This window comes from Triturus cristatus, chromosome 2_2, assembly GCF_964204655.1.
Source record: "Triturus cristatus chromosome 2_2, aTriCri1.1, whole genome shotgun sequence".
Taxonomy (NCBI): Eukaryota; Metazoa; Chordata; class Amphibia; order Caudata; family Salamandridae; genus Triturus; species Triturus cristatus.
In genome coordinates this window covers 1,161,004,696-1,161,029,231 of record NC_140582.1, presented here as the reverse complement: position 1 = coordinate 1,161,029,231, position 24,536 = coordinate 1,161,004,696, and the positions used below count along the sequence as shown (strand labels likewise).

At 47.1% G+C, this 24,536-nt stretch overlaps 1 protein-coding gene across 2 annotated transcripts in view; it reads left to right on the top strand.

Moving 5' to 3' along the window:
• The window catches only part of AP5S1 (adaptor related protein complex 5 subunit sigma 1), a 49,419-nt gene that overhangs the window by 6,176 nt on the left and 18,707 nt on the right, over nt 1–24,536 (top strand). For both annotated transcript variants that reach the window (XM_085642696.1, XM_085642695.1), the window contains exon 2: nt 1,565–1,758. In XM_085642696.1, coding sequence (XP_085498822.1) covers nt 1,574–1,758 — 185 coding nt within the window. In that variant the 5' untranslated portion in view covers nt 1,565–1,573. The remainder of the gene's footprint in view (nt 1–1,564; nt 1,759–24,536) is intronic.

Sequence of the window (24,536 nt, the reverse complement as noted above, 5' to 3'; positions counted from 1 at the left end):
CCCTGCACTAGTTCCTATTCCCCTTCTCTACATTCTCCCTTTTGTTACTATATGTTGTACCCTTGCTTCGCCCACTGACCTTGTTTACATAGTTTGAATCTCATAGCACCACCCAGTAATAGGATTGCGCCACGCATTAGTTGCCATATCTGAGCTTGGTCCTGCTTTAGCCAATTTTTGTTGACCACTGCAGAGGTGAAGCCTCCAGCTTCCCTTGCACTCATGTCCTCTCTGACTCTGTGAGCTACGTTTATGAGATTGGAAAGTTGTAGACCCATACTCCGCTTCTTTAGAGGATAGTAAAGCTGCCTTGAATACTGCCAGAACCGTTCTGGGGTGTCCTAGGGCATGCAGGTGTTGCTGGGCAAGAAGCAAGGGGATTGAGGCATTTCACTACTGTTGTCCCAGGGCTTGTCCTGTTCTGACTTCTGAATACTGAGCACCAGGTATACCCTTTCATCACTTGACTCCGAGTAGCAAGGCTAGCAATCCAGGGCTTCTCAGGAAGTTAGTGTGGGGCTAGAGACTCGAAAATCAGTAGAAATCGATAATGTCTTTCAAGCCCAGTGCTTGAAGTTTGCGGAAAAGGACTTTATTGTACCAATTATGCAATACAGTCTAAATAGATTAGAGGTTCAAATGAGGTGCAGCAGGTCGGGCAATAGTCCTCTACGATAGCCAATTAAAGGAGCAGGCTCACAGTGGAAGGTGCCTATGATCTGCAGGTCATTTACTTGATGGTACTCCTTTTCGTAGCCCTCAGAAATTTAGTCTACATTCTCCGTTGTACACTTTGCTTTTCTCTGAGGGAGTGTTGAGTTAGTGTCTACCTTCCCCAGTACAGCGGTACCCCAATCTTAGGTCCTCGCTGGATGCAAGGCATGGGTGTGGCCCAACACAGAAATTCAACAGGGGAGGCTGCCAACTCAGTCCCAGCTACAAAACCCTTCAAACAAATGTTGATGCTCATGCTAACGTTACCCAGAGGAAGTGTGTGTCTGACACTGAGATGTTCCCTCTTCTTAGCTCCCGAGGCGGAGAACAGGAGTAGCTTCCTCAGCTAAAATGCTACTATTTGAATGTCGTTTCACTTGTTCTTTGAGACCTGCTTATATTGTTTTAAAGAATTAATAATATAACCGTATTCGAAACAATCACATTAGTATACACATTTTAAGGATATTTGGCAAACATGCAGGGTTATTAAGAATCAACAGCGGTGGAGATTTAGAGGAGATCTTTTTCTTTTTCCTTGTTTCATGTGGAAAGGGATCCTTTGCTGGTCCGATTACTTTGCCTGAGAAGATAGATAAGTTATCTGCAGGTTTTAAGACCGGGCTTAATGGAGTGCATGTCCTTCCTGTCTGTATATTTTAATGGCGCAAAGTGCTAGGAGCTGATTGGGAGGTTGGAAGATGGAATATTGTTTGAGTGTTGACTGACCTGCCGCACAGCATTGCAGCACAGCTGAAATCTACATTGGACATCAAAAAAATAACATGGGGAAAATTTTTGTTATGGTCATTTTATATGTAAAAATTGACAATGTATCCTCTGCTATTAGGATATCACTATGGTACATGGCTTCCTCATCCACACCCTGGGCTCTGGTCTAGATGGAAGTCAAAGTTTGTGCCGAGTGCTGTACTCTAGGGCCTTCGGTTTCGAAACCTTTGACGATCAAGCAGAAGACCAGCGAGAACAAGATCCAGAGAGAGAGAGATTACGAAGGAAAGAACAAATTTTGACTGTGGCAAGGTAAAGTTAAAAATAAATATTTTCATTGGCATATAACAGTTAAAAATGTCAGCAACAGTACAGCATGTGTCCAGGATTGCTTATCGCGTTACCTGTTTCTTAGTCCTTGACATCAACAAAATCATTTAACACTACATAGAGGCACGTGCGCCATGTTTACGTTAGACATTTTAGCCGGGTTTACAGTGAGGTCAGACAAGAACGGGGTATTAAACCATTTACAGCATAATCAACTACATCATCAGTGATCTGGGGGTCCGGCTAAGCTGTGGAATTCAATTAGTTACTGTGTTGCAATGGCATAGGCTGTGACGTTAAATAGTTGTGCCATTAAATAATTGGGATATTGGGATCACGTGTTAAAAAGTCAGTTTTAGCTTCAGCTTTCAAAGTGATAACCGTTTCGTCCCACCTCATGAGATTCGCCTGTCCATTTAGTCTATTTCTGAAGCACAGCTATGAAATGGCACATCTGCTTCAGCAATTCCTTCATCTGTGTTGGCCGGGTGCGTGGGTTTCTTCCAAGACATTGGTACATGTTTCTTGGCCAGTAAGCATGCCAGATCTGCAAATGTATTCTCCAACTTTGCCCCTTTAACTTATTTATATAATCCTGAGATGTTGGTCTCAAGGGAGAAACATAGTTCCTTCCCGTTACTTCCTGCACCCAACCTCGCTCCTTCTCCCAGAAAAGGTCGCATTTCGGGAACTTCCAGAACATATGAGCCATATCTACCGCAGGGTGTTGGCATCAGGAGAGGTCACAAGTTTAAAAATGTTTAGTCCGTAATTATTATGCTTGTTGAAAGTGGACCCTGGCACCGTCGTAACTCACACCTCAGCCTCACCTCCGCGTACACTGTCTGCCGGGAGCTTATGGTGGCATTGGCGTGAGAGTCCAGACGAAGGGCAGCTGCAGACACTGTCTGATTAACCAAGCCAGAGATCAAGCACAACAGACCTCTCCGCTCCAGCCTCAGTCTCCAGGAAACGCAATGCCTTTCCGCCCAATTCTTCCGCCTGACAGGAACTTCAATGTAATAGATCTCGCATTTACGCGACTTTGAACAAATTGCATTGTAAATGACAATGCCTTTTATTTATTTTTTTGTTTTTGAAAAATAAATAAAAGGCATTGTCATTTACAATGCCAATAGTTTAATCTCGCATAAATATGAGACCTATCTCGCATTTGCGAGAGTTTAAGCTACTGGCAATGCCAATAGTTCAAACTTTAATAATGCGAGACTATTGCATTGCAAATGCTTGTTGGGTCTCAGCTACAGACACCATTAGCTGACTTGTGGAGACATATTGTTTCAAATATATTACATAAACATACAGTGGGTTTTGGGTGAGCCTCTTGCTCAGGATTGGATGGCTTTGTTGTCTATCTCACTTCCATGCTTTTGATTCAATGAGTTTCCTCCCCATGCTAGTAGTGTTAGTCTTGCAGTGTTTTGGTAGGTTGCTGCATCCTCCTCCTGCTGACGCCAGGCCTTGCGTTGCAGTGCATGTGTTTAACTATTTTATCTCCTTATCTGCTTCCGGTCCTCCCCTCATTTTGCCCATCTTATTTGACCCGCCTCTCCTTTGCAACCCATTCCCTGGCGCCCTATTGCTCCCTAGCACCCACAATCATTTTTGGCTTTCTGGCATGCTCTTGGTAGGCAGTCATCTTCAAATATATTTTTGACTATTGCAAGATGCCCACCTCCATGTGCACAGGGACATTCCGTTGCAGCAGGCATTTTTCAATAGCTTTTTTTATTTTTTATTTTACAAATCCCATTCAAAGATGGCAGCTGTTTCTGCGTTTGCATCCATGAAAGCCATAGTTGGTCAGGATGTGTAAGAATAAAATAAAATGCTTTTAAAGATGGCAGCTGTGGTTGCACGCCTTCTTCAGCAGCCATCTTGAAGCATTTTCTGAAGCATCTTTTGAAGCATTTGCATAGGCTATAGATTTCATGGCCAAGACCTGTGGGCTAGTCAGTGTCTTGCTTTGTACATAGCAATGCAGGTTTTGGGGTTAATTTGTAGACAGTGCAGATGTGGGTGCGGGGAACCCCTAACATTCACCACCCCAAAATATTACCTTAACAGCACTCCCATAGGTTGTTGTATCGGAGACGGTGTTAATCCACAATTTCATGAGGCAACGTGTCCCCGAGATACAGCACCTTGAAGCATATACAAAATACACACTAGTAAGGACAGACTCAATAATTGAGTTATTCGACCAAAATATACATTGCACAGATTACTGTGTCCGTGTTGGAAATTTTTATTCAAGTACAGCAAGAACAACATCAATGGAAATAAACAAACATGACACTGCTTGAATGTGTGCTGCAGAAATACTGAACAAAGAACATGCAGGGTGAGATATCCATTTTGAACAAGATGGTGTTGAGGCCTAACCGGCGAAAGCAAGAAAAAGGCCAGTGCCAGTGTCAAAGTGCCTTTTAAAATGGCATAGTGAAACCGCTCCAAGTGCATTCACACCATGTCAGTGTGTCCTGAAGAATTGCCATTCAATACATTATAAGGCAAGAAACATGTTGACCTTTTGATCCTTTTTTAGCACGTTTACTCACACACCTAAAGGTGAGAGATGTGCGGATTATTTTGATTTTAATCAGGATGGTGACCATGCTTTATTAAAATTGTTTGAAGTGGATCACCTACCCCTGTTTTAGTACACTTTCCTTTCACCTCACATGCACCTACACCCCCCATTTAAATTAACTCTTCCCCCCCCCCCCACACACCTCACTCATCGGCGTTGGAAATCAAGATCTCCGATAGGAAGGCCCCATTGGGTGCCTGATCGGGCATTGCACCGCCGGCCCGATAAGGAGCAAAGACCCGGTGATGAAGCAAGACACCCGCTTGTTGGGTGTGCGAGGGTCTTCTTTTCCAGAAGGAGTAGTCTTCACTCCTGCTTATCTCATCATCTTCACAGTTTCACCCTGGTATCTTAAGTTATTCTAACACACCTTGCGTTCACTTTAGGAACTGCATACCTCCTTGTTTTCACTGATTGATGGGCATGTATGCTGGACCTCTAATAATAATAAGTTAGATTATTATTGAAAAGCCCCCCCTTTTCCCTCTATTTGTTTGAGACTTTCACAATTGCCTCATGTAACGTAACGTTCGCTTTTGTAACATGCTCACTTGTAATTTTCTCCTCATGTATCAGCACTGTTCCTATTGTGAAGCGCTCTGACACCTTCGGGTGAAGTCCGCGCTATATAAAAACGCATAAAATAAATAAATAAAATAAAAAATGTGCTGCATGGACGTATGTACTGCTTGTAGTTTGCGTGTCTGTGGTGAGTGCGTGCTTGCATTTGTCTCATGTACAGATGGCTGTACTGCATGTAATGTGTGCTCTGTGCCAATGCCGAGTGTGTAAGTCTGAGGGGGAGTAAAGAGGGCTCAGCCTCCACTGCAGAGGGTAGTCTGGGGACATCCTGAAGACGAGGACAACCCTGTACGGGCAGTTGGTCATAAAGTAATTAAATGCGATTTTTGGGTCTTCTCTGAAAGCAGCGCCGGCTCTCAAGCAATTCATTGCTAGCCAGTACTTGACCTTAGCACCACTTCTGTACAGCGCCCACAGCTGAACTCTTTTAATCGTTGATGTGAAGGCTGTGTTTATAGTGCGCGGCGCACCGTGCTTCCGATGTGGGAAGGGCGAGAGCACAAAAGACAGTGAACAATACAAAAACGTGTCGGTGTTATTTTTAACCATAGTTAGATGTGGAGAGCAGGCGAATTGTCATTTCCTGCCTAATGGTTTTCTAGGTAAAGTGGCAGTTCTGTAAAATAGAAAAAAGTTTGTTTCTTAAAGGCCTGCTTCTGCTACGACTATGGTAGCCTGCAGATAAGACGGCGCTGCTTGTTTTCATACAGGAGTGGCAGCTGTTAAGAAAAGTGGTTGTATTTCAGCCCGGCTCCCGGCGGCCCTGAGCTTGCCTAAATCACAAATCTTTTCGTTGGAAAAATCAGGAAAGGGCGGACAGTCGTTTCTTTGAAGGGACCAGTAATTAGCCTGCTCACTTCGAGGAGCCAGGCGATTCACCCCATGTCCCAGGTTGCCCCCCAAAAGCCCTGATGGCACGACTTCTTCCGAACACGAACGAGAGCGGGGATGTGGGGAGATGGTAGAGAAGAAACAGATGGGGCAGAGGCTTGAAAGGAAAAAGCAGCAACACGGATAGAAGAGACGGCCTGAAAACACAAGTACTCGTATGGAGTGCTTGAAGAAAAATAAAAAAGTTGGTCCAAAACCGGGAGCAGTGGAAGGAGACAAGTACGTGGTCTCTGCTCTATGGCAAGGCCAGACACAAGAAGAGGACCTGCCATGACCAATGGAAAGAAAGCAAATGAGAGAGACGCTGAAGCTTACCAATGGTAAGCTATAGGCGGGCTGTATGCCCACACATTAAAAACAACATCTCTCGAAAAGACCGTGCATGCGCTGACTATCCGAGACTTAGAAATTAACCCTGGGCGTAGTTCGCGAAGTAGCACTTTGCGAAGCTACGCAAAGTGCAGTTCGCACTACGCGAGCTACGCGTAGCACTTCGCGAACTGCGTAGTACTTTGTTCGCACTGTGCCAGATGTCGTTTTCAATGATTGCACAGTGCCGGTTGCTTGTCCGCACTGTGCAATCATTGAAAATGGCATCTTGCACAGTGCGAGCTGTAGTTTTCTGCTGCTCGAGTAGATTTTTACTCGAGCTGCAGCTTTCTCAACGCGAACTGGTAGTTTCTCATCGCGAGCGGTCGCGAGCATACGCGACCACTCGCAATGAGAAACCTGACCTCCTCGCGTTGGGAATCTCGCCGGGAGGTTTATTTTCCATGCTCGCGATCTCCAACTTGATGTTGTTGATCGTGAACAAGGAAAAAGTCTCGCCGGGATGTCATTTTGCTTGCTCGCGGTCGCCAACTTGACGTTGAGGACCGCGAGCAAGCAAAAAATGACTGCAGCACTACGCAACGCGTGTTCGCACTGTGCTACGTGCAGTTCGCGTAGTGCGAAGTAGCGCGAACTTTGCAAACTACGCGAGCGTAGCGTACTGCTTTGCCCAGGCTTATTAAGGAAATACTTTTGGTTACTTGCGAATGTGGTTGTTTGAAACTGCAGTAATTTTAGTTCTCCACCAGGTGGAAGTGTTGCAATACAAACCTTTAAGTGAGCGATTTACCTTTTGTTTGCAACCTACTTGCCTTCCTATGCCTTCACTGCACAAGCCGTCTCTGTTATGCATACCTGAATTACAGGATCATCTTTGTATTTTTAGCTTTGTAATAAATTCTAGAGACTTTGCTCCTATTGTGTAAGGGATGTACTGCCTGCTGAGTTAGCTTTTTTAATTTAGTTTTTCATCTTCTGGTTTGTGGGGCTTCTGTTTGTTTATTTATTAAGGAGTTTTATATAGCGCTGGCCCGGGGGTATCGGAGCGTTTTACAATAGTTTTTTGCAAGAGTCATACAATAGATACTTTAAAATCTGCTGTCTCACCTACAATGCGTTGAAAGGCAAAGGCCCTTGCTATCTACAAAAGAAACTCGTAAAATATGTACCTTGCAGAAGTCTTAGATCCAGTATACTAGCGCATCTACAGGTACCCTGTATACGTCTGAGTCGCACAGGGGTAAAAGCATTCTCGTATCTTGCCCCAAGATATTGGAATAAATTACCTATGGCCCTGCGTGAAATTTCCATATATAGTACCTTTAGGAAACAACTAAAAGCTTACCTGTTTTTAATTTTGCTGTTGGCCTGATTTCTGGTTCTCAGGTTGTATTTCTAGGCAAGCACCGAGATGCCCCCGGGTGAGTCGTGCGCTATTGAAGTAACTATAACATAACATAACATAGAGCAGTGTTATACATATTGGTTTGGAAGTCCAAGTGTGCTGTGCAGCATTGAGGTAGTACGTGAGTCCTGAGATAACCTCATTGAGTGCACGTTGTCTTGGGTTGAACCTCTTTGGGGGAGAAGAAACAGGAAGGGGCCAAAGAACAGGGAGAAGGTAGGTCTTTGTGATACAATGTCTGGGACCAACGGCGAGCAGGGATTTGCGTTAAGGTGGCGGCATCCATTCGTGAGGGAGCGGTTGAGGCGGTTTTTTGTTTGCGTGTTTTCATAGGGATGAGAAGTAGGGTATTGGAGCTCCTGAGGTTCTTTGTCTGACCAGCCCTCTTGAGTTTGGCGGACAGGTAGTCAGGTTTTCCTGTGTACAGGGCTTTTTGCGTGAGGCAGGAAGTTCTGAAGCTGGCACGCAATTCGACTGGGAGCCATTTTAGTTCCCTGAGTGCTGGTGAAATGTGATCGTATTTCCTAATTCCAGTGGCCATTCTGGCTGCTGCGTTGAGAGTTATTTTGAGGGGAGCTAGGTGAGATTTTGTTGTACCAGTGAGGGTTGCATTCCCATAGTCGAGTCGGGATAGCACCAGTGATTGGGTGGCTTGTTTGAGTTCTTTGGTTGGGATGAATGGTTTGATTTTGTTGAGTAGCTTCAGATTGAGGAAGGCACTTGAGGAGTATTTAATATGTTTCGCCATGTCGAGTTTTGGGTCTAGGGTGATTCCTAATGATTTTACGGAGTTTGCCAGAGTGAGACTGCCGTTGAGAGCATCCATAGCTTTTAGCCATTCTGCAATGTGAGCGTTCCCTTCTTTGTAGGAGATGAGGAGGATCTCAGTTTTGTCTTGATTGAGTTTTAAGTGGTTTAGAGACAACCAATGTTGGATTTCTTTTAGAGTGTCATTTAGTCTGTGAATGTCATCTATGGAGGAGGTTTCTAGATAGATCTGGGTGTTATCTGCATATAGGTGGAAAGGGATGTTGACCTGTTTAAGTATGGTGGTGAGGGGTTCCATGTATATGGTGAACAGTTGTGTTGAGAGCACAACCTTGGGGTCGCCCCTGCTGACGGGGTGTAGGTCGGAAGTAAAGATAATGATTTTTATTCTTTGTGAGCGGCTGTGTAAGAAGGAGGAGAACCAGCGTAGGACCACCTCATCAGCACCTACCCTTTCTTGTAAAGCCTTGATGCGTAGTTGGTGCTCAACCATGTCAAAGGATGCCGATAGGTCCAGGAGAATGAGTAGGCAGCATTGATCGGTATCGAGGGATTTGTGGATATCATCTGTGATGTTAAGGATCGCGGTCTCTGTGCTATAGCCTTTTCTGACACCGATTGTTGGGGATCAAGAAGTTTGATGTTGTCCATGTGCTAAGTCAGTTGTAGGAGGACACATTATTTGAGGATTTTTGATAGGAGGGGGAGATTGGAGATGGATCTGAAGTTATTCAGGTCCTTGGAGTCCAGGCCTGTTTTTTTTTAGTAGTGGCGTGACTTGGTCAACTTTGAGGCATTCAGGTATGATGCCGGTTCTCAGGGAGCTGTTTATGATCTTGCACCAGAACGGGGATATGGAGAGTTTGTTTGTTGGTCAATTGGATGGGTATAGGGTCAAGGACGTGAGAGGCGGGTTTGGAGGTGGAGATCCGTTTGAGGATCTCGGCTTCCGGGATGGGGTTGAAGGACTTCCATGTTTTCATGGGGTGCTTGCACGTGCTGTCTATTGTCATTGGGGGCAAGCTTTTGCAGGCGGGGTTGACATTGATGTTCAGTGAGAGCTTAATCTTGGTGATCTTTTCTTCGAAGAAGTTGGGGAAGTTTTTGCACAGGTCCTTGGAGGCCTGCATTGAGGATTCAGGGGGCTTGGAGGTTTGTTGCCTGATGATTCTAAACAGTTCGTTGGGCATGTTTTTCGCGCTGTCCAGGGCGGAGCAGAAAAAGGTGGATTTTTCGCTGCTGATGTGTTTTTGTATTTCATTCGAGCGGCTTTGAGTTGTTCATGTAGGCTTGTGGAGGGGTTGCTCCTCCATAGTCTTTCTGTAGCTCTAAGTTGTCTCCTTTTGTTGTTAATGTCCGTGTTGAACCAAGATCTGGATGTGATGTTCCTGTTTTTTTTTAGTTTCAGGGGGGCTACTTGGTCGAGAATGGATGTCATGGTTGTGTTGTAGTGGGCGGTGATCATCTGTGGAGGTAGTGAGGAGGGAGTTAACCCTTTCCTCTAGGTTAGTCATGTTGATCTGAGTGAGGTTTCCAGTTCATTTGGAAGGGTCTTGGGTGGGGGGTTTGGAATGTGATCGGTTGAGTGAGGTGGAATAGGATTAAGTGGTGTTCGGACCAATCCACGGGCAGGGTGTGGTCTATCGTGACTGTGTCGCGTTGGGTGATAATGGCATCTAGGATTGCTCCTTTGTTGTGAGTTTCCTCTGAGCAGTGTTGGGTAAGGCTGTTGCTGTGTAGCAGCTCATTTAGGTTCTGGATTAGCAGATTGTGTTTTCTTTATTCCAGTGTAGGTTGAGGTCGTCCAGAATTAAGTTGTTCGCACTTCGGAGAGAGCAGTGGGCAATCGGGTCGGACAGGTGTTCAGTGAATGCGGTGGTGTTGCCTGGGGGCCGGGGGGGTGGTAGATAAGGTGGCAGATGCATGTTCTGTTGTTGCTAGTGTTCATGTTGACAGTTAGGCATTGAAAGGTGTTGTAGTTGAAGGAGTCTGTTTCCGTCATGGAAATATTGTTTTTGTAAATGATTGCTATGCTTCCACCTCTTTGGTCTTTTCTATCTTTGTTGGTGATTGCAAAGCCTGGGGGGATAAGTGTATCCCAAGAGTGGTAAGGAGGAATCATTTAGCCATGTCTCGGTGATGAATGCTATGTCTATGTCGTTGGTGAGGATGGATTCCGCTAGCTCTGTGGATCTGCAGTTTATGAGCATGCAGTTGGTGGGGGTCATCTCTGTTTTGGGTTTCTACGTTCGGGGGGCCGTAGGGATGATAGTGCGGGTGGTCAGGGGTCTAGGGGATTTCGGAAGGGACTGGTCTCTTCCCGTCCGGTGATCACCGGAATTTTGGATTGGAGGGTGACAGTAATAGGATTGTCGTACGAGGAAGCGAAGTCTGCCGCTTCACTCTCAGACATTGCATCTCTAGTTCTTTTGGGTCTCTGTGTCTGATTAGAGAGGGGGGTAGATATCCATCTCCGGTGGGGAGCCTTGGAAGGCCTTTGTTGTGTAGGGATGGGGAAGGAGGGGCTACGGTGAGGCTTATGGGGCGCGGCGAGGTTGGATAAGATTTCGCTAAAACCCTGGATTATAGTTGCTATCTGGGTTTCAAGCTGGTTGAGTCGCTGCCTTGTCTCTGTCAGTGAGGGTGTTCTGGGTGGGTATTTTAATCCTGGAGGGGGAGAGCCTCACGTTGGTGAGATGCCTTTTTGTGGGTGTGCTGTCCGTGTTGGTTCTAGGTGGGCCGTGAATGCAGGTTGACGGGGGTCTTGTTGGGGCGTCAGTGTTTTATTGCATGTGGGTCTGGGGAGGTGGTTGGGAGTCACAGATTGTGTGTTAGTCGTTCAAAGTGGGTTGGGGGATAGAGGGCAGGGGAAGGGTAAGGGTGATTGTCGGAGGGGGGTAGTAGTGGGGCCTTGTTCTCTCTGTAGTGTTGAGGGTGATGCCTCGTGGCGAAAGGCGGGTATTGTTACTGGGTTGCACTGGAATGGTGGGTGAGTTCTGCTGGCGGGTCCGGTTCTTCAGGGAGAGGAGGAGGGGTGGGCAGGGAGGAGTGCGTGCGAGGCGGCAGTCCAGAGGGATGGGAAGATGGCGTCAAAGGACTCTAGATTGTTGTCGTTGGCTTATAGCAGGACTGTGCCGTTGGAGTAGATGGTCACAGTGGTGTTTCCAATTCGCCTAGTGCGGTTAGGAGCTGAGAATGTCAGTTTGCAGCTATGGGAAGTGTTAGTCGTTTTGGAAATATTGAGCTGCAATCTGAGGATGGAGTTCCATATTTCGGGACTTTGTGTGGAAAATGAGATCCATTTGTACCTGTCCTTTGTTGGAGCAGTAGTAGATGGCCGCGAATAGTGATTCAGGATGTTATCTGATCAGTTTTTGCTTACATTTTTTTTCCCCGCTTTAGGAGTTCAGACCGTGTGGTTTTAAGTGGTTCGCAGAAGAGGGGTTGGTGTGGGCTGACGTGGCGGATGGCATTGGGTCTAGGTAGGACTGGGGGCAAGCTCCCTTTGGGAAAGGTGAGATAGTGTTTCCAGAGCCGTCCTTTGACGGTAATGTGAGAGTAGTAGAGAGATTTGTGCTGATTTTCTTGGGCTGGTAGTTGACTCACTGGTGTGTATGACTGGGGGTTACTCCTAGGAGGCCGTTGTACTCCTAGGAGGCCGTTATACAGTCAGGTATCAAGAGTCAGGCAGTGGGCAGATACAAAATTTGCCAGGCAGTCATGAAAGTGAGGGTCGTGGTGACTTCCTTTAACTTCCTTTCTGGGCCCAGAGGAACAGGTTGAGATTGAAACTGTGACCCTACCATAAGAGTGGGGTTGATCAATGATTCACCGGTGTAGATTACCGGTAGATAGCCCTAGAGTTAGACCTGGGTGGCCCTCAAGTGGTCGGGCACATAGGGTGATGAGATAGTAGTTCGGTCCGTAGAGTGAGGAGAGGCAGACTCGACGGTGTTGGCGGATCGAGGTGAGGGCGGTAGAGATTGCTGTGATCGCCACTATGTGCAAAGTTAGTCATTCGCCTGTGTGGGTAATTTGATGGTGTAAGTTATGCCTCAGGTGGGCATCTTGGGGTCAGGTACAGTAGGGAGGGGGCTGGTAGCCTCGAGGGCGCATGGGCTATCGTCACATTGATGATGTGGCCGGAGGGTCAAGGCGAGGCAGATTCAGGTGGTGAGGAAACTACTCTGAGTGTTAGTGACTCACTGGAGTACATTTGGGTGAGGTATGGGCCACGGGCGACCATCTTAAGGTTAGGCGCATTGAGTGGGGGTGCTGGTAGTCTCGAGTGTGTGCGGGCTCTCTTCACTATAAAATTTGGGCTGATTTTCAAGGCAAGGCAGAATCCAGCGTTGTGGTCACAACTATAGGAAGAGTTGGTGACTCACCTGTGAAACATTCATTGTCAGGGCGCATTCGGAGCCCTGGGCGGCCATCTTGTGGTCAGTCATTGGTGAGGTGCAGCACCTAGGGTGAGGATAAGTCGGTCTCGACTTGCAGGGGGGTTGCATTACATCTGATTCTCAAGGCAGAATCCAGCGTTGAGGTCACAACTGTAGGAAGAGTTGGTGACTCACCGGTGAAGCATTCGTTGTCAGGGTGGGTTCAGAGCCCCGGGCGGCCCTCTTGCGGTCAGGCATTGGTGAAGTGCAGCACCTAGGGTGAGGATAAGTCGGTCTCGATGTGCAGGGAGGTCGTTTTACACCTGGATCGGGTTGATTGTCTTATGAGTTTTAAGAAGCTCACCGGCGCAGTTGGTTCAATAAGTGAGCGTTTTTAGTTGTCGTTTAGTGGCCAGGGCGGCCATCTTGGGATCAGGCATAGGCGAGCTGCGGGGTTTGTTGCCAGCTCGGAGTCTCCACCTAGCTTATTTCGTCCTGAGATCCTGGCTTGAACGGGACTCTCGATGGTCCCAGGGGGTGCTAAGTGTCTTTGGGGTCGAGTGCGGTCCGCTATTCTGATCCCTCAGAAGCAATCATTGAAGGATCTGTGGTGTCGGGGCGCGGATCGTCGTTCCTTCGTTTTTTAGGTTCTCAGTGGATGGCGACAGCACGATTTTGACTTGTTCCCCTTTGTGCGTGTTCCGGTGAGTCCACGTTCTCCCGGAGGGGTGTGCGGGGAAGGGGGCAGCAGGGATTTTCACTGCATAGGTGATCTCAGTGCTCCTTCCCAGCGGCCATCTTAGCCACTGAGCCTCTGGCTTTGAAAAGTCTTTTTCATAGCTTTGATCCATTTGACTGCTCTCTTCATTGCTCTGAACTTTTTTAAGAGCTCACATCAAAGTTCTGTAACTCTTTCACACATCTCACCACAACTTTGAACCCTTTTAGAGCTTTTGTCTCCGCTCTGAACCTCTTGACTGCTCACAACACTGCTTTGGATCTCTGTACAACTCTTAACCCTTTCAGGGCTCTTGTCACAGTTCTGAAACCATTTGAGCGTTCATTTCATACCTGTGAAACCTTTCAGAGCTTGCATTACAGCTGTGAATCCTTTCAGGACTTCCACAATAACTCTGAAGCCTTCCAGAGCTCCCATCACAACTCTGAACTCATTCAAACTTCAGTGATGAGAGCTGTCAAATCATAGCTGTGATCCATTTGTGTGCTCTTATCACAGCTCTGAACACTTTCAGTACTTCTGTCACATCTCTCTGTCACATCTCTGAACCATGTCAGTGCTCACATGAGGCTTTGAACACTTTCAGAGTGATGAAACATTTGTATGCTTCTAAGAAAACTCTGAACTAGATCCCTCATCTCAGCTGTTACCCTTTCAGGGCACTCCTACCAACTCTGAACCCTTTCAGAGCTCTCAACCAACCTCTGAACATTTTCAGTGCTCTCACTAGAGGTCTAAGCTTTCTTAGGGCTCTCGTTATTGTGCTTAATCTTTTCAGTGCTCTTGTTTTACCTCTGAATCCTATCCGAGCTAGTAGCACAGCTGCAAGCTCTTTTTCAGTGCTCTCATTGCAGTACGCATTCAGTGAGCAAGGATGATAGATCTCATCAAAGCTCTGATCTCTTTGACTCTTCTCTTCTCAGTTCAGAAACCTTTCATTACTGCTGTAAACCCTGTGATCTTTCTTCTCACAGCTCCAAACTCTTCTAGTCATCTCTTCACAACTCTGAACCCTTCTAGTGCTCTTCTCACCGCTCTGAACCCTTCTAATGCTCACCTCACAGCTCTGAACCCTTCTAGTGCTCTCCTCACAGCTCTGAACCCTTCTAGTGCTCTTCTCACAGCTCTGAACCCTTCTAGTGCTCTCTCTCACCGCTCTGAACCCTTCTAATGCTCACCTCACAGCTCTGAACCCTTCTTGTGCTCTCCTCACAGCTCTGAACCCTTCTAGTGCTCTCCTCACAGCTCTGAACCCTTCTAGTGCTCTCTTCACAGCTCTGAAGTCTTCTACTGCTCTCCTCACTGCTCTGAACCCTTCTAGTGCTCTTCTCACAGCTCTGAACCCTTCTAGTGCTCTCTCCCACCGCTCTGAACCCTTCTTGTGCTCTCCTCACTGCTCTGAACCCTTCTAGTGCTCTCTCTCACCGCTCTGAACCCTTCTAGTGCTCACCTCACAGCTTTGAACCCTTCTTGTGCTCTCCTCACAGCTCTGAAGTCTTCTACTGCTCTCCTCACTGCTCTGAACCCTTCTAATGCTCACCTCACAGCTCTGAACCCTTCTTGTGCTCTCCTCACAGCTCTGAAGTCTTCTACTGCTCTCCTCACAGCTCTGAAGTCTTCTACTGCTCTCCTCACTGCTCTGAAGTCTTCTACTGCTCTCCTCACTGCTCTGAAGCTTTCTAGTGCTCTACTCACAGCTCTGAACCCTTCTAGTGCTCTTCTCACCGCTCTGAACCCTTCTAATGCTCACCTCACAGCTCTGAACCCTTCTAGTGCTCTCCTCACAGCTCTGAACCCTTCTTGTGCTCTCCTCACAGCTCTGAAGTCTTCTACTGCTCTCCTCACTGCTCTGAACCCTTCTTGTGCTCTCCTCACAGCTCTGAAGTCTTCTACTGCTCTCCTCACAGCTCTGAAGTCTTCTACTGCTCTCCTCACAGCTCTGAACCCTTCTTGTGCTCTCCTCACTGCTCTGAACCCTTCTTGTGCTCTCCTCACAGCTCTGAAGTCTTCTACTGCTCTCCTCACAGCTCTGAAGTCTTCTACTGCTCTCCTCACTGCTCTGAAGCTTTCTAGTGCTCTACTCACAGCTCTGGACTCTGTGAGTTCCTGCTTCACGGGATCAAATCCACTAAGTGCTCTTTTCAGAGCACTGCATCGTCGGAGTGCTGTCTTCTCAGCCCTACTTTGACTAAGCTCCTCACAGCTGTAACTTCTTTTGAGCGCTCTTCAGTGCTATTAGCGCATTGAGTCCTCTCTTCACAGTGCTCTACACTCCCTGAGTGCGCTCTCCACTGCTCTGACATTTCAGAGAACCCCACGGCTCTGAATTATTTGGGGGCTCTCATCCCAGTTCTGACCCCTTTGATATCCCTCTTCACTCCTCCGAACCCTTTCACCACTGTCTTCACTGCCCTCATTATTAATTTTATTTTGACAGGACTAATGCACGCTAGCCCACTTTGCATGTTTCAGAAGTCTACTAGTAGGGTCAGCACCATCAAAATAGATCAATAAAAAAGTTGAAAGTAGACATTGTAGTGTTGAACACTGAGACAAATCAGATGACAATCTTTGTCTTATCGCAAAATGTAAGAACAGGCAATGTAAAATGTTATCACATCATTGGCAGTTCCGTTGCCACACTTTGTATCAAATTTCACCACTAATGCAGATCAAAGTATCCGCTCTAATGATAGCAATGGTTGTGACTGGAAGGGCAGTGGAAAAGAGGGCTGAGTTATGAGATGATGAAATTGCAGAACAGGCAAGGGAGAGACATAGCAGGCATGGAGCTCCTAATACCTTTCTAAAAAGAAATACTAACGTTCATGCTAAACAAAAAGATAAACACTGTGTACTTGGTCTTCAGTTGCTGCGGCTCACATCTACTCATTCACATCAGACTGTATTATTCCTTAAAATCAGATTACTATTGTTTATCTTTTACAGTGTTGCCTTGCATCAGTTATGGACAGCTGTACGGGTTTCAAGAATGGTTTTCATACCTTCTCAATGGTGGCTTTCTGGTCTTGTAACTGGCATGTAAATCTTTCATACCGGGCAGTCTGCATCTTTGTTATATAGTGCTTGCTGATTTCTACTTCTTCAGCATACAAATCGTCTCCCTTGCAAGAGGAACAGTAGTCCATCTTTGCTCGCGAATAATCCTTTCCTCCATCATGGAGGAGTCCCAGTCTTAGCGACCTGTTGAGGCTTAGCCACTTACCTTGAGCATTTTGTCCCAGATGTCTTTCCAGTAGTTTGTCAGGGAAGTGCAGCTCAACAAGATATGCAGTGTAGCAATATTGTTGATGGCATCTCTAACATTTTGAGTCTTTCTGTAGAACCACTACAAACCTTCTCAAGTTGGAACAAGTACACTTTATGACTAACTTAGGAGTGCCAATATTTTAGGACTGTTTCTCTTTGACATTGGTCAAGGCCTGGACATTGGACAAATGCAGATGTTTTTTGCTCTGGTCTTTGCTACACATTTTGTAAATCTGATGCCGTACACTACCAGTGTTTTATAACACAAAACTGCTACTCTGTGATGAGGCCCTCTGCCTGGGAGCGTAGGGCACTTTTGCAACTGCTGCCTACACCATGGTCTGTAGGCAAAGCTCAAGAAGAAGAAGTTCCATTTTCGTGAGGCATCTACTTTAAATCTGTTTTATAATTCTTTGAGTTGTAGCCTCATGCTTTCTGTTAGGACGTCGTTGACAAATTGTATTCCCTTGGAACTCCAAGCAGACCAGTTATTCTTCAATGAGTATTTTTGTTTTGTTCCTAATTGGGGAATCTGTATTTAAAAAAAACATGCATATTCCTAGCTTCACGTGGATGGATTTCCAAACTTTCAGTGAAGTATGTAGTATCGAGTTGGACTTTCAATACTGCATTTGCTTTCTTCGTTGAGGCATCTTATGTCCTGTTTATCACCAAGGTGATAATTCTCCGGAGCATAGGACTAGTTTTGTGTTTAATTTAGCAAAAGGGAATGCTTACGCCTCCAGCGGCTAAATACAGTCACTGTCTGGTTCTTGGAGACTTTAACATTCATATGGATAATCCCTTGGAACCTGAGCCTATGAGATTGCGGGAATCTCTTGACATACTTTAATTTAACCCCGTATGTCTATTTTCCGACCCACGAAAAAGGGCATACGCTGGACCAGATCTTTTCGTCAAACCGGATCGAAATAGAAGTCCCCCTTGCCTTAACCTGGTCGGACCACTGCTTGATAGGCTTTAAAGTATGCAGGGATCCAGATAGGCCCCAACCACTGGGAAAAACTTGCGCCAACAGTTTTAGGCCCTTCCATTTGATTTCGCCAGAGGCTGTGCAATGCACCTTGAGTCACCTCCCCATTCCCTTTAGTGGCAATGAGAGGGATGTGTACTCTCTAGACCAATGGTTACAACTTCGGTCTCTGGATTTGGCCCCTCCCTCCTCGAGGGCTGCTAAATCAAACCTAATCTCCACCCCTTGGTTTACGGAAGACTTAAGGAAAAGTAAAAGTGCTTGTAAACGCCTTGAAAGACTATGGAGGAGTAATTACAGTTCCACTGACACATCCATTTACAAACAGACATTGAAAGACCACTATAGGAAAGTCCGAGAGGGAAATAAACGTTTCTTCTCCACTAAAATTGATCAGGTGGGAAATAAAAGCAGAGAACTTTTTAACATTGGTAAAAGTTTTGCTTCTCCCATGGCAATCGGCTGCCCGTTTGCACCCATGAGCGACTGGACTAGTCGTATGGCCTGTTTCTTCCACGGCAAAAATAAAAGTATACAGGATTCTTTTGAAGCTCAGTCGTCTGGGCTAGGGGAGAAACAAGTTCGCCCCCGGAGGCCTGCTCCAAGATGGCTCCCTCCTTTATGAAGTTTCCTGTCTTCTCTTTGGAGCAATCCTTAGCACTTATTAAATCCATTAAGTCTGGCTCACCATCTGATCCTTGTCCAGCAAAAGTCCTGGCCTCTATTGCAGAAGTGATTAATCCCGCAGTACACTCGATTTTGATTCTCGCCCTTCATGAGGGGAAGATTCTGCATACCTGGAAACACGCAAAAATCCTCCCGCTCCTAAAGAAACCCACGGCTGATCCTGAGGTTGCCAGCAATTATAGGCCTATTTCCCTCCTGCCTTTCAGTATATCAATTCAGCTATCACGAAGTATGTGGAGGATAACCATCTTTTCCACTCGAGCCAGTTGTGCTTTAGAGCGAACTTCAGCACCGAAATGGCATTGTTAGAGGTTGCTGAAACTATTAAAACTATGCTGGATAGAGGAGGCAATGCGGTTTTGGTGCTGCTGGACCTTTCCACGGCCTTCGATACTGTACCCCACAATAGATTACTGCAAAGACTTAGGGAGTGCGGTGTCGGAGGCACAGTGCTGAGCTGGTTTATCTCTTTTTTTAAACAACCGTTCACAAACAATTTGGTCTCCGCCTTTTGCCGTAGAAATTGCCCCCATGAATGTTGGGGTCTTGCAGGGCTCAATCCTGAGCCCAACGTTGTTTAATCTATACATGGCCCCTCTTGCTACCCTTGCCGAGAAACACGGCGCAAAGATAGTGTCGTACGCGGACGACACTCAATTGTTGTTCACGTGCGAGAAGGGTGCAGAGTTTAAAGGTGATGTGATTAACATCTGCCTCTCCGAGGTATTCTCTTGGCTTAGACTAAACCAATTGAAATGCAACTCTGAAAAGTCAGAGATTATTTTCTTGTGTACACGCCCATGCGAAGCCTGGCATTCTTGGTGGCCGTCGGACATGCCCACCCTAGTCTTCTGTGACCACTGTGAAAAATTTGGGATTCAAATTGGATTTGGCACTCTATGAAGGCTCAAGTCCAATCAGTTGCAGGGACTTGTTTCGGGGTGTTGAGAATGTTGAGGAACTTTCTTCCCCTGCGTCCCGTCTCATATAGGAAAACAGTGGTCCAGGCCCTGGTGGTCTCAAGACTGGACTATGTTAACTCCCCCTGTACTTGGGCCTCCCTGACTAACTTCTTGGCCGATTGCAGGTGATCCAGAATGTGGCCGCCAGGGCTATCTTTTTGACAGGACCTAGGACTCACACGACCCTTCTTCTGTGTTCCCTCCATTGGCTTCCGCTGCGGAAAAGAATTCATTTTAAGGCTCTGGTCCTGGTCTTCAAAGCTTTTCACTAAATTGGAGCCCCCTACCTTAGGGAAAGATTTCAACCCTATATTCCTCAACGTATTTTGAGGTCCTCTGCTCAGCTTCTGACCTCTACGTCGAAGGTCCTGCTCTCCTGTATAGGAGGAAGATCTTTTCAAGTGGTGGCCTCGCGGCTCTGGTACAGCCTACCTCTCTCTTTGAGACAGGTACCAAACCTCCTTACTTTCAGGAGGAAGCTTTAAGAACTGGCTTTTCCTACAGTTGGATTTTCTCGATTTCTGTAGTGGAGTGATGTTCTGTGTGCCGTTATGTGGTCTTTTCTCTTAGCGCCGGGACGCTCTTGGGAGGACCCGTGCGCTTTATATATACCAGATAACATAACAGAAATGCTAAGAGAATAGAGTTTTAATGCCGTCATGCTTGGTTTAGCCTCTGACTATCTGAACACTCTGATGCGAGAGTTTGCAGTTACAGAAAAGGTGTAAATGATGGCAGTGTCGGCATACCCTGAGGCGGTGATATTATTCTCAATGGCAGTGATGGCTTACCCGATAACAGTGATAGCATACTCAATGGCAGTGATAGCATACTCCATGGCAGTGATACTTTACCTGATGGCAGTGATGGCATACCTGATGGCAGTGATGGCATACCCGATGGCAGTGATGGCATACCCGATGGCAGTGATGGCATACCCGATGGCAGTGTCCTCATACCCGATGGCAGTGTCCTCATACCCGATGGCAGTGTCCTCATACCCGATGGCAATGTCGGCATACCCGACGGGAGGAATAGCATGCTTGTCAGCAGTGATAGCATGCTCGTCGGCAGTGATAGCCTGCCCCACAGCAGTGATAGCATACATGATGGCAGTGACAGTATACCCTATGGTATTTATAGCATACTGAAGACAGTTAAATTTGAGTGAAAAAAAAACACCTTTGTAATATGGTCCTTAACCAACAGTGATAACTGCAGCACTGACCACTGTACAAAATCATATGTGGGCACAATTAGCAGGTGAAAGTATCCGGGTGCTGAGAACCTGCTTCTTTGGGAAGGTTCAGTTGAACAGTCGTGTCTTGAGTCCCTCCCTGAATTCCAACAGAAAGAATGAGGTCCATAGGTGAAGGGGGAGGTTGTTGCATTACTTCACAGTGAGGTAGGAGAAGGAGTGTCCTCTACTGTTGCTTCAGCGGATGCAGGGAGTGTGAGCGAGGGAGACGGAGATGGGGTGTATGTAGAGTTGATGGAAGCTCAGGTGGTGGTTGATGTAAGCTAGCCCATGGTTGTGTAGGGCTTTGTAGGTGTGGATCAGCATCTTGAATTGACATCTCTTCAGAATGGGGAGCCAGTGGAGCTTCTTGAGGTAGGGGTGTTATGGGTTCACTTTGGGATAACAAGGAAGAGTCTGGCCACCGAGTTTTGTATGGTTTGCAGTCTTTTCAAGAGTTGGGAGGTGATTACTACGTAGAGTGCACTGCCGTAGTCCAGCCGGCTGGTGACTAGGGCTTTAGTGACTTGTCTGATGTTGACGGGGAGCCATTTGAAGATCTTACAAAGCATGCGAAGAGTGAGGAAGCAGGCAGTGGAGACTGGCAGTGGAGACTGGGTTGATCTGTTGTTTTATTGTGAGCTTGCTGTCCAGGATGATGCCATTGTTGCGGGCATGGCCTGTTGGAGTGGGTGAGGGTCCTAGTTCGGAGGGCCACCAGGCGTCACTCCACGGGAGGTGGTGTTCCCGAAGATGAGCACTTCCGTTTTGTCTTTGTTGAGTTTTAGGCAGTTGTCTTTCATCCATGCTCGCCATGCACCTGCAGAAGTTGGTCATTGTGGTGGAGGGTCTTTTGACAGCGAGAGGATGAGCTTGGTTTTGCCGGCGTAGGATATGATGTTTAGTCTATGGGTTCTGTGTTGGCCATGGGGGTCATGTAGGTGTTGAACAGTGTTGGGCTGAGCCTTGAGCGACGCTGCAGATGATGTTCTTAGGTTCTGAAGTGAAATATGGTAGGCAGATTCTCTGGGGTCCCCTGGGGAGGAAGGAGGCAATTCATTTGAGGGCATCTCCTTAGATTCCAATGTAGTGTTGCCTCTTAATCAGTGTATTGTGTGGTATAGTGTTGAAAGCTGCTTAGAGGTCAAGTAGGATCGGGGCTGCCATTTCTCCCTGGTCAAGAAGGGTCCTGATATTGTTGTCAGCGTTCAGGGCGGTTTGGGTGCTGTGGTTGGTGCGGAATACTAATTGGGAGGTCCAGAAAATTGTTGTTTTCCAGTTGCTCCATGAGTTGGCGGTTGATGGCCTTTTCGAGGACTTTAGTGGGAATGGAAATCGGAGAGATGGGATGGTAATTCTTGAGTTCGCTGGGGTCGGCGGATGGTTTCTTGAGAAGGGGTTTGACCTCTGTGTATTTCCATTCTTTGTGGAAGGTGGCTTTGGTGATGGATGCGTAGAAGAGGACGTTGAACTCGTTGCCGAACGTCTTGCTCCGAATGTTGAAGATGCGGAGGGGATGGTTCCATGGGTGCTCCTTAGTGGACTGAGTTTATGATGGCTGTGGTGTTTTGAGTGGTGAGCTGGTCCCATGTGGTGAGCAGGTGGTCAGGTTTTGCATCTGTGGGAGGAAGGAGGCTGAGGATGTCAACGGCAGTGTGATAGGTGTCAAAGTTTTAGTAGGGGATGGAGTTCTTGTTGTGGAAGAAGTCTGCCAAGGTGCTTTCGCAGAGTTCCTGGGAAGGGGTGATGATGTTTTCGGTGGCTGAGGGGTCGGAGAACTCTCTGATGATGTTGAAGAGTTCTTTGCTGTGGATAGAACTGGGTTCGATGTGGTCGGCAAGGGAGCTCCTTTTCATCTCTTTCAGGAGTTGGTGGTATAGGTTGAGGGATGTCTTGAATGTGCCTAGGTCTGTGGATTCCTTGCTGGTGCGCCATTTCCTTTCCAGTCACTTGCAGTTGCGTTTTGTGGTTCTCTGTTCCGTGGTGTACCAAGTGGCCTGTTAGGGGGGATATCTTGAGTTTAGTAGGCTTGACAGGGGAGACTCTGTGGTCCCAGTCGGTGATCCAGGCGGAGAAGTTCTTGACAGTCTGTTCTAGGTTGGTAACGGTGTCGGGGTGGGAAGAGTGGAATGTCGGACCTCTGGCTTTCCGATACTTTGTCCCAGCTGCGGTGAGAGGGCAGCTTGGTGGCAGTGCCAGAGGATCCTGTGATGGTGAAATGGATTTTGACGTGGGGTGTCCAGGTGAACTCTGTGACTTGGCTGTACTTTACTCTGTCGCTGGTCATGCACATGGAGTTGAGTGTGTGTGCTGCGATTTGTGTGGGGTTGGTGACAATTTGGATGTGGCCGATCTTCATGCTTTTAAGGAGGTTGGCGGTGTTGTTGTCAATAAGGTCGACAAGGTGAAAATTGAAGTCTCTGAGGAAGATGTAGTGTTTAAGGTAATAAGTGGGGCGATGAATTTGCTGAAGCTATGATGAGGTCCAGAAGGTCTGTTGGCGAAGGTGCTGTTGATGGTGGTTTTGCTGTTGGTCTGGAGTTGGAAGTTGAGGTGTTGCATGATCGGGGCAGTGTCGTTTGCGGTGGTGGTGCAGCGGATAGTTTCTTTGTGGATGATGGCGATTCCACCTCAGTGTTTGTTGATGTGATCTCAGTGTGCTATCTTGTAGCTGTCGGGTGTTGTTTAGGCTGTCGGGCTCGGGTTCAGGTTTGAGCCGGGTCTTGGTGAGGAAGATGACATTGTAGGTGAGGGAGGTGATGGTGTCCTAGATATCGGTGATGTGCTTGCAAAGTGATCGTGCCTTGAGCAGGAGGCAGTATAGTCATTCTTAAGCATTTGTGGTTGGCGTGATGTTGGTTGTCTTGCATGCGGGTGCTCAGGAGTTGCAGAAGAGGCAGCGCCGACAGGAAAGAGGATGTACCGTTGATCGTGGAGAGATGCGGCAGCAGTCGTTCCAGAGTCTGGGGACCAGGGCTCGGAGCTTGCCATTGGCTCTGCCATGCTGCGGCCTCCATCAAGTAGATCCTGGGAGGAGGGAGATACGCTGGAAGGTGGTGGGCAAGGCTGGCAGTACCTGGGAGGGAGATGCTGCAGGAAAGCGAGCGGGTGGAAAAACAAATATAAATTAAAACGTAGGCAGTACAAAATCAAAACTAAACAAGTTTAAAAAAATTGAACAAAGATGAGATGGAACATGGTTCAGTCAATCAGTGTCTTGTAAAGCATGACTACCCACCCACAAGGGACTCGAAGCGCTGAGTGGGACCTGCAGGTCCATCGAGGTATTGTGGTTAAGTCGAAGAGTTAGATATTGAGGCAGTGATGGTGACTGCCTGAGGTGGAGAGTCAGGGTGTTCCAGGTCTTTGCTGCGAGGTAGAAGGGTCTTCCTCCGGCTGTGGTCTTGTGGCTACGTGGGACAGTAGCAAAGGCCAGTTGGGCGGAGCCAAGGTTTCTGGTGGGTACGTGGAATGTGAAGCAGTGGTTGAGGTACACAGGTCCTGCATCGTGTAGAGCTTTGTAGGCCTGTGTGAGGTTGAGAACAGTAACACAATAACAAGTAAAGCGCTCTGACACCCTACCCTGGGTCTGGTCTGCGCTATAGAAAACTAAAAATAAATAAATAAAATAAAGTAAGCAATTCTGAAACCAGCGAGGCAGCGAAGCAACTAAGTGGGAGCTGTCACAAAGGACTTCCCTGTCTTGAAATCCAGGGAGGGAAAGTTGAGAAAACTTGGGTAGCGGGAACTGCGTTTTATGATGGGGCATCACAACCATCCTTCTGAAAGATTTTATTGTAAGGACAATGGTTGTTGGGTTGGGAATGGAGAAATAATGTCAGATGGCAGAAAGTGGTTAGTTAGGGTGCCACTGCAGCTCATACAAGAAGTCTTCCATA